The following is a 20,538-nucleotide window of genomic DNA, read 5'->3' on the forward strand; positions in this document are numbered from 1 at the left end:
AAATTAATGGCAACACAATAGTAAGTCTGCTTAACAAACTGCTCCGTAGTTTGCACTGCATCTAAGTTTTAAAGACTCATGTTATAACTTATAATAGTACAAAAGTTGCAAGTTTTCCCCAAATTGTCTGCCTCTTCTTCTGTTAATCTTCTGTACCAATGAAAATATCAGCAGAACGTTGGTGGTGAGGTGGTCTCCACTTATTTTCCACCATTACTAGCAGATGGCAGATGCCCAGCTGCATGCCAGATTTTTGGTCAAATGGTCCTCAACCTACAGCCCAAGGTTGTACTCACAGTATCTACAGCAGCACTGGCAGGACTTAAAGAACCTGCCTATGTTACCTGCAGGTGAGTTCTGTTTAGAGGAGCCGTTTAATCAGTCTGAAACGCCTGGTGTCTTGTCATCTGAGCTGTCAACAAGACTGAAAATTACCAGCTGATAACCAGTATCAAGACCAGCAAGACTGCATTAAGAAGAGACGAGTCGACTGACACGTTAGACTTTCTGTATGCCTGCTCCCTCTTCAACACACAACCCAATCCGACACCTGGTCAGCGGCGCACATGTGAAAACGTATGGCCCGCAACAGAACTGAAAGGCTTCTGCAAACTGCCTGAGCTCAAGAATGCCCCAGTTAAGTGTGCCAGGTGCTGCTGGAAGAACACAGCAAGCTGAGAGCTGAGCAGACAAAGCACTAATAAAGAAGAAAATATGAACATTTGAATGGTCAAACGTCTCCCTTTTTCTTGAGTGTCGAGTGTTTTATGACCATTTAATTACTGCGACTGATGGACTGTGCTCAGTCCTGGTTGGACCTTTGTGAATTTTGCCACAGTCGATCAAAACATCCCAGAGGGACTGAAGTTCTGGGGTAAGGATATCTGTCACAGTGTTATGGTGGTTCTCTTCTTACTGTGTAATGAACAATAACCACAGGTCAAGCTTTTCATCTGTAACACGCAGTGTTCCTCAGGGTCCGGTTTTATTTTCCTTTTACAGGCTTCCTGTAGGACACATCATCTGGTTTTCATCATGATGATTTCACTTTTTTTTAATCTTAATTCAAACTAAAGCAGTGTGCAGCTTTGTAAAGGATGAATTAATAACACTGACTGAACATCTGGTGTTACTTTGTAATTTCAACCCACATTTTCCTGGTTATAAATTCAATGTGTTAACAAGATTTCCGACTTTTTTTGTATATTTCTTGCTCTGCACTAACTATAATATGATATAATACTAAATGCATTTGTGGGAGAACTTTTCACACACTAAATCACACGTATATCTGCAGTCATCCATTTCTGATTTATTTTAATAGATATTAAAAAAAAAACACTTTTGTGGCACAAATGTACTTCGATAAGATTTGAAGTGCAATATGTATAAAGTAAACAGCCAAACTTTGGAATACAGACACAGATAATTTAAATAAATAAACTTCTAGACACGGTTAACTCACACTAGGTACAGGATGAGAATAAACTTAAATAATTCACCTTTCAACACGCAGATTTCCAACTTTGCAGACAAGTGCAAAGACAAAAGATTTAACAAGTGAGCCATGAATCGAAACAAAAAAAAGCGAGGCTGTGGTCATAGTAAAGGAGGTTTTGCCTGTTTTTCTACTTGCGTGTGCTTTGATTAAACCCACTTTAAGTTCAAGTATAAAATAATCACTAGAAAAAACATGATGTGGAGGAGCACAGCATTTTGTGACCTTCACTCATTTTTGTCCCTCGAACCCTGAGCATCCGGCATCATGGCTCTGTTACTAAGAATCACAAGACACTCTTGTTGAGGGACGCTCACACACACACACAGACACACACACACAAACACACTAGAGTTCAGCCTGAAGTAAGTCTTTGTGTCTGGAGAATGTAAAAGTATTTAACGTATATACATGGAGTTCGGACAGGCCCTCTGTCAAAGGTAAACAAACACCTCAGCAGTGAATATCACGGCATTAATGTCCTTGTTCTTCTGGATGTTCCTCTTTCATCTGCGGCTGCTGTGATGTCTTGACAGCTGGTGATTTCATGACTCTGAATCAAAAATAAACATTTTTGATGTCAAACTTGTGAATTGCACCCAAAACAGCAATCTTACTTCAGCGGACACAGGGCGTCGACAACCATTCTGGCTCTGTGAGAGCTGCTCTGTGGTGTTAAAACGCAGAAAAATCACTAACATGACGGACATCGGTCTTACCTATGACCTCAGGCGTGTCATCAGTCAGCGGATCAGAGTTCATGATGTACTTCGTGCCAAAAATCTGCATCAACTGATCGAAAAACTTGCACTCCTGCTTCTCTCCCCTGAAAATAGAAGAGAATTTCTGAGAATGATGTTTAAACATGTTAAACCAGGATAACACATAATGACCCACCAAACAGTGCCCATGTGTACTTACTGTCTGCCTTCGAGGAAGTGTCTGAAGTTTGCCCTCAGCCTCTTTATCCTGGACTGACATTGTTCAGGAGAGCGCAGGTAGCCCTGGCTGCCCATGACCTGAGAGATCTGGATGTAGAGGTGTTTGTTCTTAGTGCCACCCTTCAGGTTCTCCTGGATGTCATTGCTCCCCCAAATATCCAGGAGGGCCTCGGTCTCTTCGTCACCCCAAGCCAATTTAGCGCTGTCACCAATCCACTGGTTACCTGAGGCGACTTAGACAGAAGTCTGCAGGTTAAAACCCTCCAAACAAAGTAAAGCAAGAATGACAAATGCAATTCAGACTTTAGAGATCTTGCTGAAAGTAAGAGCCTCCCTTTAAAAATTAGAAAGCTTTAAAATGGCTTCCAGTCTGTTGGGATTTTACTGCTCATTTTCTATCAGTTCCACCTTTCATTTGGTCCAAGTCAGGAGTGCAGTCATCGATTTCTTCTGTGACTGATGTGTCTTCGACTGGGTGGTCCACTTTCAGCTCCTTCCTGAAGATTTTGTCCATCTCATCGAAGAATTTAAATTCCTCTCTAAATTGAATTCAAAAGAAACTTATAGTCAACATTTGTTGCAGTAAAAAGTGAGTTTTGTTGCTCAGTAAAGAGCAGAAACAGTTAGTAGAATATTGTGTACCTACCAAAATGATTTCTCGATGGCACCAACAGCAAAACTAATAATATCAACTTGTTGAGAATAAACAAGAATCAAATTTGATTCAGCACTAACTTTTCATGGACGAAGCCATATTTAAGGCGCTTAATGCGGGTGTAGCACTGCTCTGTGGTCCTTATAAATCCATGGCCACTCATCTTCTCTGAGATGTACTCGAACACATGTCGGTTCTTCAGGCAGCCCCTTAGCGTGAGCTGGACGTTGTCTTCACCCCAGATCTCCAGCAGGGTGCGGGTCTCCAGTTCCGACCAGGGCGTTTTTCTGCTCAAGTCGGCCAGGAGGTGGCTGGTCGAGGGCTGCTCGTCTAAAACAGGAAACAAGGGGCTTAATTACTGGATCTAATTTGATGAATTTTACATAATACTTGTACAAGAATGCTGCCTACTGCTCAAATGGATTACATTATAGTTAAACCTACACAAGACAGGATCATTGTCCATAAGAGGTTCTAAGTTGGCATCAGCCATGGTACTGTCCACATTGGCAAATGATTGAACAACTGAACGATCACCTAGCACCGGGGCCAGAAGGTTAAAATATCGGAACACCGCTGGCCGACCTCCATTTCTGGAAAACATTAAGCCACAGTCAGCTGGGAAACATCACACTTAAATCACTCAACTTATAATAACGCGTCTCTTTTATTCTACCTCCTGTTGTTGCAGTGACGTCGGTACGTCTTCTTCAACCTTTTGATCCGTGTCTGGCACTGCTCCGCTGTCCTCAGGTAGCCCAGAATGGCCATCTTCTCCGATATCTCTGCAAATACGTGCCCATTACGAACGCAGGTCTTTAGGCTGTGCTGAATGTCATCAGCAGCCCACACCTCAATGAGGCCGACTGTCTCCTCCTCTGTCCAGGGTGTGTTCACGCCATCTGCAAGTCCTGCAGGTAGACAAACCAAAAGTTCAACCTTCTGCGTCTTCTATAGCTGTGACTGTGTGAAAACCTTTTGGCTGTACCTGGATCCTGGTCTTCTTGGTCATCTTGCTCATCATACACATCAATAGAAGCTGCCTCCTGTCCCAGTATTTGCTCAAGTTGGTGGAAGAACTTATAATCTACTTTTCTTCCACTTCTGGAAAAGAGTGAAAAGATGCAGCATGGGGTGTTGCTTTAAGTTCATATTGGATTAAAAAGAGAGACCAACAGGGAATAGAAAGACTGATCTCACTTCTTTTTTTCGTAGCACTGACGAAAGTTGATCCTCAGTGACTTGACTTTCCAGCGGCACTGTTCGGAGGTTTTTGAGAAGCCAAGGTCGTGCATTCTGTCTGAGATCTCAGCATAAACGTGTCCGTTGTGGACGAAACCCCTCAGTGCCTTCTGAACTTCTTCCTCTCCCCAGATGTTGATGAGTGCCAGGGTCTCCTCGTCTGACCACGAGCTGGTTGCTGGTTTTTCAGTCGACTCACTGGTTTCTCCATCTTACATTAAAGACAGAGCACTTCAGTGTCAGCACTGTTTTTCAAACAGATTATTTCATAAGCACTTCAGGATCCCCAAACCATCAGAGATGCAGGGTTTTGAACGTAGCTCTGATAACAAGCTGCATGGTCCCTCTCCTCTTAAGTCCAGAGGGTGCGGTGTCCATGATTTCCAAAAAGAATTAAAATTTCGATTAATCTGACCACAGAACAGTTTTTCACTTTGCCTCAGTCCATGTTAAATGAGCTTTGGCTCAGAAAAGATGGCAGGTTTCTGGAACCTGTTCACATATGGCTTCCTGTTCTCAGAGTGTTTCATAAAGTGTTCCACATTAACCTGCATCTGTGGATGGAAAGGTGAACTGTGTTCACAGACAATGATTTCTGGAATCGTTCCTGAGCCCATGCAGTGATTTAATGACAGAATCATGTCTGTGTGTAGAGGAACCAAAGATCACAGCATCTAATATTGATTCCTTTGCACATAGAAATGTCTCCAAATTCTCAGAATCTTGTCATTTCATGTATTGTTGATGATAGAGTGTTCAAAGTCTCACATTGAAGAGAATTATTCCAAAAGTGTTCCATAATTTGTAGATGTAGTTTTTTTTTAGCAGATTGCCAAACCTCTGATCATCTTCACTTCTGAGAGACTCTGCCCCTCTAATGTGCTCCTTTTATACTCAATCGTATCGTATCACTGACTTTTTTTGCTTCTTCAGCTTTTTCTTTTACTTTCCCAGCTTTTTGTTTCCCCCATCCCAATTTTTTTGAGCCGACAACTTTGAGCTTATATTTTTCATGAAGTATCAAAATGTCTCACTTTCTTCATTTGATAGGTTTTCTCTGTTCCATAGTTAATAGAATATTGGTTTGTGACATTTGCAAATCACTCTTTTTGAGTTACATGTTACACAGCGTCCCAGCTTTTTTGGATCGGAGGTTGTCTGATACTCATTATACACCCATAAATGATCATCTATTTTATTATCAGCATGTGTAAGCTGTGAGAACAAATGTTACACATGAACAGAGTGCTAAAAGGTGATTAAAAATCATTTTCTTGGTGAATACCGCACTTGATAGACTATCAATCAGTCCATTTTGGCAAAATGTACAGAAAATTCTTTCAAATACTTAGCTTTCACCTGATTACATTTACACAAATTTACTGAATGCAGGGGCTTTGCTCAGTCAAAGTACTGATAAAACAATGTAAAATACTCAAATGTATATTTCATTGTACTTAACAAACTTAACCTACAGCACTACAAAGTGTAGTAAAAGTGCAGGAAAAGTGGCTCTCATTATATTACTATCACTCATATATTAATATGAAAACAGTATGTTACTGTTTTATGCATTTCTTACCTGACTTTGGCTTCTGTTTGTATTTCATTAGGAATTCATCTGATTTGTTTCTTAGTTAATTAACTGACTGTTTAGTTGGTAAATCAAAAATAGTCTCACAGCTAAAAGTGACGCCATCGCAAAGTTTACTCCAACTAAAACACATTGTGCCATTAATTGGAAAGAGTTGCTGAGTTGATATGAGAGGAGGAAGAGGAGATATCTACCTCTTTCTGTAACTGATTCACTGTTGGAGTCTTCTGATATTTCGATGGAGTCTGTTACCACAGTAGACGATGTTGACGGCTGCTTTTCCAGGATTTGCTCCAGCAGATCATAGAATTTAAAGTCCACTCGATCCGTCCCGGATGAGCTACAGGTATCAAAGCCATATGTATGAAGGCGTTCAACAGGTTAAAGGTGCACAATAATATGAGCATTTCTTGTTTTTTTTGTACCTCATGTTTTCTTTACACTGGCGATAGTTAGCTTTCAGTCGTTTGATCCTGGTGTGGCACTGCTCTGGGCTGCGAGAGTAGCCGTTTGCACTGAGTTTGTCTGAAATTTCTGTGAAGATGTGACCGTTGTGGGGGTAGCGTCTCAGGCACTGCTGGACCTGAATGTAGAGGCACTATTTAAAATGGCTTTATCACAACCATAGCTTTCAATCACATCTAAATGAGAAAAACAAGAAAGCCTGGATTAGCAAGACGATATTGTGCTCTACCTGTTGGTCTCCCCAGATCTCCAGTAGGATGATGGTCTCTTTGTCAGACCATGGCACTTTCTTCCGGTCCTCCTGAACTCCCGATGAAGACTCTGAGAAGAAGTGTAAACAAACAGTGCATATTTTTAGAGCTGCAGCCTTTACATGTTTGAAGCACCTCTTCAAAGGGACAAAAAGCACCACTATGTTGTATGTTGCATGGTCTGTAACTGAAGAATTGTTCTTCCATTTCACTACATTCTACAAGTGACTCCTCATGTGGTTTACATGTTCAAACACAATATGATTTATTGTCATATATAAATACTAACATATGATGAGTACAATAACATTTATCTAACCCTCTCTCCTCATGACCAAGGTGTCTTAGACAGACGAAAAGCAGCACCATGTCAACCTTTTAGCACTTTGATCTTTAAACACCTCTAGCTGTAAAAACTATGCCGAATGTACTTTGAATGTTATTTTTTACCTGTTCTCCAAATGGGTTTTATGGTCTAAATAAATAGTTATACAACACATCATAATCTTAAGTAAAATAGAGAAGGAAGTATGGCATGTTTCAGTCTTTCAGGTTTTAGCTCCAGTGTTTTCTCATGGGGGGCTACCACACTGGGAGCTGCTTTTGGTCCACTGATGGGGGTGCTGTTCTGTGGATTGCTCTGGCCTGGGTGGCTGGAGGACTCTGCACCTTGGTGTGGGGCGTCTTGTCTGCCTGGGTCGGGGCTGTCTCTGTGGCGGCGCTCCCTGTGGTCGTGAGCCAGAAGCCGTCTCAGTGTGGTCGGCCCCCCCAAGGTGGCTCTTTCCTTGCCTTAGGTCTGGGTGCCCGGCCATGTCTCTGTCTGATAGGTGCAGTGGGTCTGAGCTTGTGTGTTTGTGTGTGCGTGTGTGTCTGTTTGTCTCCGTGTCTCTCTGGGTATTTATGGGGGTGGGAGGGTTGTTATGTTGTATATCGTTGTTGTTTTTAGCCTCTGTGAGGCACTTTGTGTTGCTTTTAAAGTGTGAAAAGTGTCATATAAATAAATTTTGATTTGATGCTTTATGACTGACTATTGGCTAACATATGGTTAATGTTCTATAAATATATAACATCTTTAAACCTCAGTGGGGTTCTCAGAGTGTTTCATAAAGTGTTCCACATTTACCAGTTTCCACACATCTGCCATGCAAGCTATTTGACCACTTTTTGGTGGCAGTGTCTTCTCCAAAGACACCTCAACATGTGGACAGGACAAAGAGTGTAAACCTTGAAATTAGTGAGGGTCTCCACCAGAGCCATGCTCACCAATGGCACTTATGCAGCTGTATGGGCGTGTATGTGTCCGTGGGTTCTTAGTTGTAAATCAAAATGTGGGGTCTCATAAACCAAAATGGCTGAAATGTTGAATTTGAGGAATATTAAACAAGAGATAAAATAATTTTATTAGTCATACATATTTTTTTCTTTTATATAATCGATGTATTCTTATCTATGTGTGACCTGTGAAGAATCTGTGAAGAATTTCAGATTTGAATCCTTTAGAAAATAAAATACCAAAGTTATTCTGGAAAAAAAAGCAGGTTTTTTTTCATGGTCTCTCATTTTTTCCCACACTTGTACGGAGTGGGAAAATGCTTCCCATACTTTCCAAGGCTGCGTAAGAACCCTGTTTATAGTCCCACGTATTTTGTTTTGAACAGAATATCTCAGAAAGAATGAGACCTTACCGGTGTCCCGGTGACTGTAGGAGGAAAAGGCCCTGTCTTCTGCCTCTTCCGATACTTCATCCAGCTGCAGCACTGATGCGAAGTCCTTCACTAAAATTCTTCCCAGCTCGTTGTAGAACTTGCACTTAACTTGCTCGTGTCCCTTCAGGCTACAATGTAGGGATAAAGAAGAGCAGACCTGTAAATAATCTTGCAAATCCAACATTTTGTTTGAATCCTTTCAAATGTAAATCTACACACTTGTTTTGGTAGCACTGCCTGAAGTTTGATTTGAGTCTTTTCAGCCTTGTTTGGCACTGCTCAGGTGTTCGGGAGAAGCCCTGAGCGGCCAACTTGTTGGATATGACGGAAAAAATGTGTCCGGTTCTGTGCATTCCTCTCAGCTCCTGTTGCATCTTGTCGGCACCCCATATGTTGATGAGAGCCAAAGTCTCCAAGTCTGTCCATGGCACACTTCTAGTTCCTTATAATAAGAACATGAAACCCAATGGTATGATCAACTGAACAGAAAGAAAGACACTTTTCATTACAACTCTGCAGACATGCATTATGTTAGATTTTTAATTCAGATCTGTCATTTCATAAATGTATTCTTCCACTTACATACACAGATTCATACACAGTGTGAATCGTATTAAACTGATGCAAACTTTGAGTTTCTAATCCTATTTACTAACGTAAAAACGTAAGAAAAATGTTATGGTGTACCAATTTCCATTTGGCTAGTTTGCCCCAGAAACTGCAAGTCCTCATCGCCGTCTTGGGACTCATCTTCATCGATGATTTCCTCAACATCGTAGGTGACCTCGGTAACAGCTGAGGGAGCTGAGGAGTTGAGAATCTGCTCCAGCTTTGAATAAAATTTATGCTCTAGCTTTGAGTTCCCTCTGTGAAAGATCAGGGAGAAGAAAAAAAAAGGCATTTTAAGACGACTTATTTTCATTTTGGTCTACTATTTCAGAAATGAAAGCTTGCGTTTGCAAGTTAGGTGGCATTTATATATATGACTGGACAAGTCCCCCTCCAATAAAAAATCTTTTCCAGCTTGTTTATATGTTTTTTAAGGTGCATATCACAAGCAGGCCTTTTAATAAGGAATCTACGGCTGAGGATTCCTGCTTTGAATCTGGAGAGCACCACCCTCAGCCTCAGACAGGCGAGGTCAGGCAGCCTGAATGTTTAACACAGGGGATTTTTCAGAGCCAGAGCCTAACATAGAACCTCTCACCCACACACTTGAATTTGACCCAAATGTAGACTGTTCCAGTCATTTATCATAGATATCATGAATATGCGAGGACACGTTGGTAAGTTTAGTTTTTCTAATGTGTTTTCTGTGTGTCCCACTGCTGTTTACAATTCATGCCGCCAGGTAGCAAGCACGAGCAGCACTACCAACTGCCCACTTACAAACAGGCTGCGTTTCCAGGCTAAATCAGCTGTTTCCCTGGGGAAACATTCTGTGTCTGTGGCATATCACTGAAAAAGCCTACGGGGCAGCCAGCTTTTTCTGGGGATGCAGCCGCCTCTCAAGCAAAATGAGTCCTGGGCAGACTTTCCCACTTCCCAGGGCAGAAAGTCATCCAGATCCGAGCAGCTGTACTGATGTGCCTCTGAAAATTCTGAAAAGTGCAAACGGTTGCTGCATCTTATGTGAAAAGCCCCTAATTCTGGTGCTCACTGAGAGTTATTAGCCCTGATCATTATTTTATTGTTGTTGATCAATTAAGTACTGTACTGTACAATACCAGCGTAGCAGAGTAAGTTGAGGAAAGTGCTGAGAGGCTGAGCTGTGGGTGGAGGTAATTAGCATATTTATAGATCCCCACTCACTGAGTGAGGACAAAGTTGGAGAATCATGCCCCAATCAGGCCATCAGAAGCTTTTCCTAACAAAACTTGGATTTATATAATTTTCAGGAAAACAAAGGTGTTTTTAGGGGTTTGGGAACTGCTGGACTTTACTTATTGCTCTGGCGGAAGCATTTCTTCAGTCGTTTGATCCTCGTCTGGCACTGCTCAGCTGTTCTCATGTAGCCCCTCTCCGCCATCTTCTGTGCAATCTGACTGAATATGTGACGGTTTTTTAAGCAGCCCTTCAAAGCGCGCTGTACAGAGTCCTTCCCCCAAATGTCAAGGAGATGGAGGGTCTCCTCATCGGACCAGGGAACCTTTGAGTCTATCACAACTGGAAAAGAGTGTTCCTGAGAGTCTGAAATTAGAAATTGACTCATTTAATGCTGTGACTAGAGAAACAGAACTAAGTATCGACTGCATCGTACATAAACTGAACAAACCTGTATATTCTCCCCATATGGATATTAGAGGAGATTCACCTGAATTCTCACCATCCACTGAGGAATCCCTGCAAAGTTAAAGAAAACAAAAATGTATATCATGTCCGTCTTTTACAAACCTTTAGTTATTGTTATTGAAGTTGCATTTGTTTTACTGGCTGCTGAAGTGAATTAGTCTATAGTTTGCTGCTAATTGTGAGACTGAAGCATTTGTCACTGGTGTTCTGTTGGCTAATATGCTTTCATTAGTGTGTATTTATATAATATAAAGTACAGTATGCACTAAAAATACATTTATTTTTTAGTAATACTTCAATATCTCTGCTCAGACAGCTGTGGTGCCTACATTCCAGTGCTTTATAGCTCTCCATAACACCAGGCACCAGAGTTCAGAATTACAAATTGAGAGCTATGAATATGAACTTGTTCGGTTTTAATCTGCGTGAACTGAACATTGAACTGGTTCTTGTGAGGTGTGGACCTGTCTGCACCCAGTTTCATGGCAATCCCTTGCAAAACTAAACTATGAGTGAGATAAATGAATAAACCATGAAGACAAAAGGGATGTTTCTGTGTCAAACAAATAATTCATGTTCATCTTACAAGAAAGCTGAGGCCTCCACGGGCTGCTTTGAGGGAATGTCAGCACCTCCGCTCAGTTTCCTCTTCCTTTGACTCAAAGCTGCCCTCAAGCTTTGGTTGCTCTCGCTGGCTTCTGAATCCGTGTCTGCAGTCTCATTAGATATCGTGAGGTCTATGGTTTCATCACATGGCCGTGATGAGTTTTTCCGCTCCTGAGAAATGTTTCCATCAATAACACGCATCTGCCAGTTGCAAGAGTCCCTCATCTCCCTCGGTCTTTGCCTGATCGAATCAGAACTCCTCTTGTTTGGCTGCAGGCTGCTCATGTTGACTGGAGTACTGAGAGGTACTTTGTGTTCTGGAGGGGTTGTGTCTTTGAGAGCAGGTGAGCAGGAGGCTGTGTCCATGATGGATTTGGTCCCAGGGGGCAACGAGAGGGAGGAGAGGATGCAGTCATCCATAGGTAATAATCTCGGATCTATCGTTGAGAATAAAAATGGCTTGGTTAAAACATTAATCTTTGAGAAAAAAAGCAGCCCTTAACATCTGAATTAGACCTATAATTTCAGAGATCTTGGATATAAAGAAGCTAAAAACATTAAAAGATGGCAAACGCACTTTTGCTGCATATCGGAGAAAAAACATTTTTTATATTTCTTTGAGCATTTCTGACAACACGACGAGCCTCAAGTACCTTTCTCTTCAAAATGGCCGACGTCTCTGTGGTGCTCAAGAATAACTTTCATGTCCTCTGGTGGGAAAAAGGATTGTAAACAGTCATCGAGGAACGACGGAGCGTCTCTGATCAAACCAGCCAGCTGAGAAGAGAGATCAAGTTACCGTCTTTAATAAGTCATTTACTGTGCTAATCTATCTTTTATACGAAATAATTATAATAGATTATACAATTCTAATAGATGAATATAAATTCTGTTAAATGTTCATATCATCCACATGAGAAATATTCAAAGTATTATGAAATGGGTATGTCTGAATGTCATGTGCTTAACTGAAGTGCTTGGAGGTAGTGCTAAATTAAGTGTGTTTACCTAAAATAAAGTTATAGAACATTTAACGTACTGAAGAAAATATAGTCATTTAAAAAAGAAAGCAAATTAAAAAAAATCATCTGGTCTTTATTGGGTCTTACAATAAGGCAACTAAACCTTACTACAACAAAAGGTTCTTCTTCAACAAAAAGTAAGGCAAAAAACTAAGTACAACCCATGATTCAGTAGCTTGTAGAGCCACATTCAGCTGCAGTAACTTGAAGTAATAGTTTCCTGGATGATGTTAGCGATCTCTAACATTACTGTGTTGGAATTTTGGCCCATTTTTTACAACATTGCTTCAGTTCATTGAGGTTTATTGACGTCTGTTTTTGCACAGCTGGCTTGAGGTGCCACCACTGCATTTCAATCAGTTTGAGGTCTGGACTTTGATTGGACCATTGCACCAACTTTATTCTTTTCTTTGTCAGACATTCTGCTGTAGATTTGCTGCTGTGTTTGGAATCATTGTCCTGTTGCATGACCCAATTTCAGCCAAGCTTTGGCTGTCTGACAGTTTGCCTCAGGACCAGATGATTTTTTTCCATCATGTCCTGATCTGCAAAATCTTAAGCGTTGAAATAGAGGTAATTTTCTTTTTGACTTGCCTATATTAGTTTAAGCACAGTGTAACACAATATTAGCATGCAGCTGGTTGATAGTCCATTCCAAGCTCGAGTTCAAACAACAGGGCACCTGTGTGAAGTCTGGAACGGGCAGAAGCTCCTCCATTCTTGATATGAACTCCCACACCAGCATCTCGAGTGCTGCATCATACTTAGGGCCAAAATATGCAGGGAAGATTTCCTGCAAGACAGAAGGAGAAACAGGCGGGTTAGCAGAGAACTGCATCACTGAAGGGCTGTGTGAAATTACATGACTATTATGACTACATTGCTGCACCATGCTCCTGCTGAGGGTTGGTTTACTTCCCTAGTAGACAACTGAAAGGTTTCTAAGCAGAATTAAGGAGATTGCCCAAGTAAATGGTAAAACCCCTACATACAAACACTTTGGAGAAAAGGGAAATTGGCAAAAAAGACATGAACATATTTTACTCATCTTTAAATAGTATAAAGTATTTAAGATCTTAAATTAAATTCACCCAGTTGACTTGCCATAAGGTTTTCCAGCACCAACCGGACTGAAGCCACTGACGCCTGGGATCAAATCTGGAGCTGTTGTTTAACTGGTGCTGGATTCAGGAAAGACTTGCCTTTCCCTAATACATCATGTCAATCTAGTCCCTTGCTCTACAACCACAAAAGCTTGGCTGACAGGGTGTGAGCGAAGTCATATCCTGTTTTGGCTCACACCATACTCTGTTTGGTCTGGTTTATGGTAACCCAGAGTTCTGGGTCTGTGTGACCTCAGATAAAGTAAGTAAGTAAGTAAGTAACAGGAAATATTTGTGGAAAACAAAAAAATCTGTTTTCTTTTATCCACACAACTGGTTGAAGAAATCCTATGTGACACACCCCCAAAAAACAAAACAAATTCTAAAGAATAAAGAAAATTTGCAGGACAGATTTATAGTGGAGTATACCACTAATTATCAAGGCCAATTTCCACATCTGAAGCAATCAGTCTGATTGCTGTGAACATAAAAAAAACTGCTGCAACACTTGTATTGCTTCATGAGGGAACAAATTACAACTTTTTTTGACCCAAATGAAAGGTCAGTTAGGGCCGTAAAGTGATTCAAAGGGTCAGGAACAACACTCAGATAGGCTTTGGAATTCAATTGTTAATGAGTTGATGTGTTAAGAGAGCATTCTCCACACCAGCAGTCTTGACAGTTAATGTGTTGTCCAATTCGAATTCTGAGCATGCCATCTGCATGCCTCAGCAGAAACTCAGAGACCCCTCAGACCAAGCTGTGTTTTTCCAGTCTCTAGTCTGTCCAGTTTGTTGAGTCTACGCCCACTGCAGCTTCTTTTTTTTACTGACAGCAGAGGAACCAAAAGTGGTCATCTGCTGTCGTAGCCAGTGCACGGCGACGTTAACTGCGTTGAGAATTGTGAATTGCAGACTTTCTGTCAGCTCAAAGTGGTCTTACCTGGAAAAAATATTTTCTCTCAGAGGGATCCTCCAGTAATGAATGCACCAACTCCACAAAGTTCACTTCAGACTCCTCCACCTGGTTGATAGTTACCTGATATAAAAAAAAGAAAACTAGGTTAAATATGTAAGGAATTCTGACTTTAACAGGTCACACCAACCCAACTCAACACACAAATTATTGAGCGAAGCAGAGACAAACAGTAATGTGTTTTCCAGCTACAGTTTACTCACGTGGTGATCTTTGGCAGTGCTGACAGGAGCTTTTATTCTGTCCAGATGTGGCTGAATAGTCTGTATATCCACTGGATGCTCCCCTCGACACAGCTCCAGAACCAACTAGTTACACATAAAAATCAACTACTTCACATGTAACGTCTGTAAACACTCTGGATTACACTGTACAGAGGCTTTGGTTTATGTTTTCCCTGTATTTTATGTTAGAAATGGCAGGCCATCAATAATGTTTAACTGTTGTGACCAAATGCTTACAGGGGAAGAAAGGAAATAAATACAGATGTAAAAGTGATTAAATGATTTGATGAACCTAAAACACTACTGAGGCAACTTATGCTGAATTTCCACCTCACAATAACAATATTAATTCATTGGAAAGTATTTAAATTCGCCTGTGAAAACTGTGACTCTTGTCTCCTCAGAATTATCAGACGAAATACAACTGACCCTGGCCCTGAGTCCCAGGATGAGCTGAGCCCTCTGACTGTAGCTCATCAGCTCAGGAACAAGCTCTGTCACCATGGTAACAAACTCTTCCAGCATCCCATAGTGATCCACAAGTCCCTGCTGCACAATTTGCCACACTGCAGCCGACAGAAGCTGTAAGGGTGGGGCCAGGAGGCGCAGATAACGGATTGGAAGATCATTACCTGAAGCAGGGGAGAAGAAGAAAAGATAATGTTTTGTGTAAGCATTTTAAAATACTATGATTTCAAATCAACAGTAAGCAAGAATAAATTAGGATATTGGCTTATTGCAACTCAAAATAACCATCTTAAAACAATAAAAACAACAAAAAAGCTTCTTTGGGCTTGCTTGGCCATCAAATTCCAACCAACACAGACATCCAGTGATGTGTCAGTTTAAGCACCAACGCCAACCCACAAAACCCAAGGGATCTGCAACCAAAGTCCACATTCAGGACGTTCCAAGAAATTCCATGTTCAACCCTGACAGGTCAGAGCTGTTTTAACAACACAAAGGATATGAGCAGAGAAATAATCTGGCTACTAATCTAACATAAATGCCTGTTCAATCAGATCATCCCGTGCAACAGCTATATAGAAGGCTGATTTTTTTGGCAATTCCCTGCATTACAAGCAAAAGTTACAACATGAAGTTTCAAATACGGTGTCAACTTTATGCAACCCTGCCTCTATGATTAATTTGATTGGCCCTTGCATAGAAGGTTATGGCTGCACAATGCAGCTTCACTTACTTGCACTCCCTAATGATTTAAAGTGCGTCTCGTTTATTGTTTTTGTGGGCAGATAATGTTGTCTTTATGACTGTGTGCGTGTGGTAAAGCTGGAATTACTAATCACACATCACAAAACTAGACACATGCTGGTGTAATTTTTTTTTCTTTTTACAAGAGTTCATTAACTTGGTTGTAAAGACAGATGAATACATCCAAAACAAACCTCATCCCGTACAAACCAACAGTGGCACAATGGTCAAACTGAGGCACATAGAATTTAACTGCATTTCTACAAGCATCCCGAGTCAACGACATCCACCTGACACCTCAAATGATGGCCATGAGCACAGTATGCATAAGTGAACTTGCAGTGGTGAAGTGCTGCGTAAAATAATGACATGGCAGCGCAGCTCTCAGGTGTACTGACAGCAACATCCATCAAACTCACAACATGAGTTATAGCTGACCTTTATACTATACGCTGCACAAGATCAGGGATTTCTGCCAGATGTAACAGGCACAAATAACTGAATAAGGCTCCGATCGGCTATGGAAGAATAAGGCGCATATATTTAACCAAACCGCTGAATGACCGCAGGAGTGATAGAAAACAACCTTCACTTTCTGATTGGGTCATTGAGAATCAAGTAGTAGAGCCTCTGCAGGACCATTAACAGAGAACAAAAGCGGTTATTTTCCGTTATCAACGCCGTGGTTCGCGGCTGCCGTCACAAAGATCAAGATTGATAAAACACTGATATATCGTGATTGCTTTTATGAGGATACACGCACCTCGGTTGCTTCCACTTTCAGTTCCGCGTTTTATTTCCATTTAGCAGCTGACAGAAAAAAAAAATACACGACCAGATGTCGCCCTTGGCTGGAAGCTACCAGGAAGAGAGAGAGAAAAAAAAACCCAGACCTATATAAAGCCTTATTTATAACTCCTTATTTCTGATTAGTAAAACAAGCATCTGCGATTGCCAACCCACAAAATAGGAGTGCGGTTTTGCTGAACGCATGGAGAGGGTCTCGGTTTTTCTTCTCGCATCGAGAGGAGACATAGAACAAAGGTTTCTGGTCTCATCCGCCTCAGTCCAGATCATGGCAAGCCCTCTTTCCTGGTTGGTTGACGAAGACCGGATCGACCAGGCAATTCGGAAGCCCCAACAGTGGAGGGCGCCGTATGGCTGTCAGGTCCGATCATTTGTTTTCCACTCAAGACTGTGTGTGGTGAAAGAAGGTGGAATATTGTCTCCTGCTCTTTCCATTTTGTACGTGGATGATCTTTCCAAGAATCTGAATGAATGTTGGACTGGATCTATGATGGGAGACTTTTGATTATTAATCATCTGATTTGGTGACTCGGTCATCTGTCTCCTTATAATGATGGTTTACAACAATTCCTCACAGTCTGTGCAAGTTCAATTCAATTCAATTCAGTTTTATTTATATAGCGCCAAATTACAACAATTGTCATCTCAAGGCACTTAAATAATATAGTCCAATTCAAGCCAACTGGAATTAAATTAATTGTAATCATAATCCAATTAATTCATATAGGGCCAATTCAAAAAATAATATCCTTGCTAAGGAAACCAACAGATTGCACCGAAACTTGTCTTCAGTCCAATCTCCCGTTATGGTGAGCAGTATGACATCCTATGTTGTTAAAAGAGAAGAAGCCTTGTGATGAAGTCTAGAACTCAAGGGGACCAGACACTTACATTTACCACGTTTTACTTAGCAGACAAAGTGTAAAAAGGGGTGAACAAGGTAAGATATCCAGATCATATAATCAGAAATTATTCATGTGACACGATGATACCCTCCGCCAGTGTTGTAAACTGTATGCAAAAGCTAATATAATGGAACACAAATTTCATGTGTGCACAGACAATATTGAAATAGCCATTTTTGAATGTCATTGTGCTTTTTTGCATGCTTCCCATTTGTGGAGCAGTTATACTAAATTGGCTTTCAACATGTCTTACTTAGGCTTCCAAGATGGACAAGTGCAAGTCACATATTTCTTACAAATAATGTTCCTCCTTTTCATGCCGTACTGAGGAACTTTATGTACCAATTTATGGGTCAATTACTTGATTCTAAAAATGTAATTATAATGGCCTTAACTGATCTTTTTCTTCATTCTGGCTGCACATGAACAAGTGCTTGTATGAACTATATGACCGTAGATTTTATGGAATGTAGTACTGTGTTTTTCTTTGGGTTTGAGTGTTTGTAGTTTATTGTTACCCTTATTTTTTATATGGACCTTTGTGTAGGAAATAATGGCTGCTGCTGTTGATAATGAAAGAGAAAAAAACGAATTAAGTCTTGCATTCAGAATATTTTAAATACACCAGTATCAGTGTATTAGTATACAAATGCACCATGCTAATAGTCTCTGTAATTAAATTGGCCATCTTTTTGATTGATTTAGACTGAAAATAAACTATAAATTCTGCTGAAATAATAGAAGTTTAATTCGGTTTATAAGCTTTGATTTTGGTAACTTTGCCAGAGTTCGCTTTGATATATGGTAATACATTTTTTAAAAAGTTGTCTTGTCACACACCAATGAGCTCATGTGTGTACACAAAAGCTATTATGTGTGAGACTGTAAACTTTACAGGCAATCTCATACTTGTCCTTATCAAGGCTGCAAAATGTGAGCTGTTGGATATGCTAATCGAGTTAGCTTCTTATTTTGAAAACCATCAAACGGAACCGGAAGCGTTAACGGTCCATCGTCTTTACCCGAGATACACAAAAAGGTCATTTTACATCCACAAACTTAAAATACGTTGGACAGTAATAAATAGATAGTCTTTCGAAATAAAGTATAGTTAGTGAAAATCACTAATATATCTAAATCCAACTAGTGGTGTTTCGTTAGGCCTAAGTAATGAGGCTTTAAAAATATATTATCATGTAGAATATTTTATGTTAAACCAGCGCCACCTTCTGCTTGTGAATTTTTTACAGTAGAGATTTCCAGGATGATCAACAACATTGTCATACATTGTAGCTTTAGGGTCTCGGATTTAAGGTTATATTGCTTCTCAAGATCACAAAACAATCATTTAAATGTCTGTGATTGAACAAATAAAATGTCAGCTTCAAGTAACTGCAAAAGGAATAATTCACTATTTTACAACACCTTACTATTTAGGGTACTATTTGTGCAGACATCATTTATGTTTGCTACGTAGCCATAATCATTTAATGTGAGGTTGAATATATGTGTCTAAGGATGCTGTGAAAGGTGCCACTCGAGCAGTGATATTGACTTTATCTATATGATTTAGTCAGCGACGGCTTGTGTTGTAACAATGTTACTTGTGTTGCTTTCATTTGTTGTCAGATCCTCATCATGTCATACCACAGCTTTAAGTATGATTATGCTTACTGGAGCATTTCGGAGCTGATTTGATTTAATTTAATTCACACACCAATGGGTGCATCAGAAGCATGTAAGGGTTCAGTGTCTAGCTGAAAGACATATCGACATGTTGTAAAGGGAAGCTGTCACCTTATCTTATCTTTAAATGGAATTTTAGCATGTCATTAACATAAAAATGTTCTACTTTTCAGGTGAATTCACTTTCACTCCACTTACCATCCTCTCCATGCTTGCATTTAAACAAATTTTAGTGTGGTTTGCGGATTATGTTAATCAAAAGAAAGGATTAATTAAATGGCTGCAGAAGTCTTCTTTGACGATGATAGAGAGGCTGAAAGCAGTCCTGTTGAAGTTAATCCAAACTCTCAGGAGCAGCAGTATGGACTGTCGCCAATCACTTGTTCTCCATGTTCTGAATATGTTGCTGTGTCCAATGATGGCAGCGAGCATTGCTTGGATCATTCGTTTTTCTTCTTTAAAGAGTCCCACCACAAGGTTTACTCTGAATCATATCATGTTTCAATATTCTTGTGGTCGTTTGTTTCTGTGGCGTGAATTCATAACTAAATCCATTGTTTTTCATTTGTTAGGGACTGCTAGTGAAGCAGCTTTCCACCTGCCCAGGTGTACAGAAAGTTCAAAGGAAGCCATGACTGAAAAACTGGATCAGAGCAGTAACAAGAAAGAAGGGAGCACAATCCATCCAGTCGTTCTGATGTGCCTTTATTTCAAGGAATTCTCAACTCTTCATACATATAATTCATGAATGTCTTATGTGAGCAATAGAAGTTAAATTTCCTAAACATACTGAAATATTGATTGATTGAAAACAGCCTTGACATTAGACATCACCATGTTATGAGGTCAGGGATAATTCCAGGAGGCTTAAATACATACAGCTTTATGTTATCTTGCAGTATTTTATAGCTGAAGTTACTATTTTATCATTCTTCTTTTTAACTGAAGACAATGTAGTTGTAGTGGTGTTTTGTTAGGCCTAAGTAATGAGGCTTTAAAAATATATAGAATGTAGAATTAGTTATGTAGAATATTTTATGTTATACATTAAATTTAACTTAACTTAACTTCCTTCAGGGCAACCAAATTATTACTGTTTGAGCTCATTGAGTTGAAGAGCCATCCTTAAACAATAAATATTACCCTATAATCCAAATTTACAAGCTTTCAACGATACTGTCTGTAACAGTTAACAGCGCCAACACTGATGCCAGTGTTCACTTTAATTATCTGTGATATACCTAGAACGAGCTTTTGTGTACAGGTTACGCACAGTGTACGTAAACCTCTACGCAGGTCCGCGTTGCCTCGACACGCTGCAATGGAACCAAGTGCGCATGCGCTAGAAAACCAA

At 40.3% G+C, this 20,538-nt stretch overlaps 1 protein-coding gene across 4 annotated transcripts; it reads right to left on the reverse strand.

Annotated features, from left to right (window-relative positions):
• Positions 1-1,166: 1,166 nt before the first annotated feature.
• Positions 1,167-16,901, reverse strand: LOC140282656 (uncharacterized). Of its 4 annotated transcripts, XM_072377174.1 has the most exons (25): positions 16,750-16,901; positions 16,550-16,644; positions 15,004-15,206; positions 14,554-14,658; positions 14,318-14,413; positions 12,955-13,065; positions 11,904-12,027; positions 11,231-11,687; positions 10,628-10,695; positions 10,296-10,542; positions 9,040-9,218; positions 8,572-8,794; positions 8,332-8,480; positions 6,625-6,716; positions 6,356-6,528; positions 6,125-6,270; positions 4,295-4,547; positions 4,083-4,198; positions 3,771-4,005; positions 3,539-3,687; positions 3,175-3,424; positions 2,848-2,978; positions 2,420-2,672; positions 2,218-2,324; positions 1,168-2,051 (listed from the first exon to the last, which is right to left on the reverse strand). In XM_072377174.1, the coding sequence occupies exons 2-25, from the start codon at positions 16,587-16,589 to the stop codon at positions 2,044-2,046; spliced, it is 3,915 nt and encodes a 1,304-aa protein (XP_072233275.1). In that variant the 5' UTR covers positions 16,590-16,644; positions 16,750-16,901; the 3' UTR covers positions 1,168-2,043. The 4 variants fall into 4 exon arrangements, with proteins under 4 accessions (XP_072233276.1, XP_072233275.1, XP_072233274.1 ...); XM_072377175.1 differs by having other exon boundaries at positions 1,167-2,051; positions 2,420-2,663; positions 16,550-16,901; XM_072377173.1 differs by having other exon boundaries at positions 16,550-16,901.
• Positions 16,902-20,538: the final 3,637 nt, after the last annotated feature.

This window comes from Leuresthes tenuis, unplaced genomic scaffold (assembly GCF_036924035.1).
Source record: "Leuresthes tenuis unplaced genomic scaffold, fLeuTen1.0.hap1 SCAF_23, whole genome shotgun sequence".
NCBI lineage: Eukaryota > Metazoa > Chordata > Actinopteri > Atheriniformes > Atherinopsidae > Leuresthes > Leuresthes tenuis.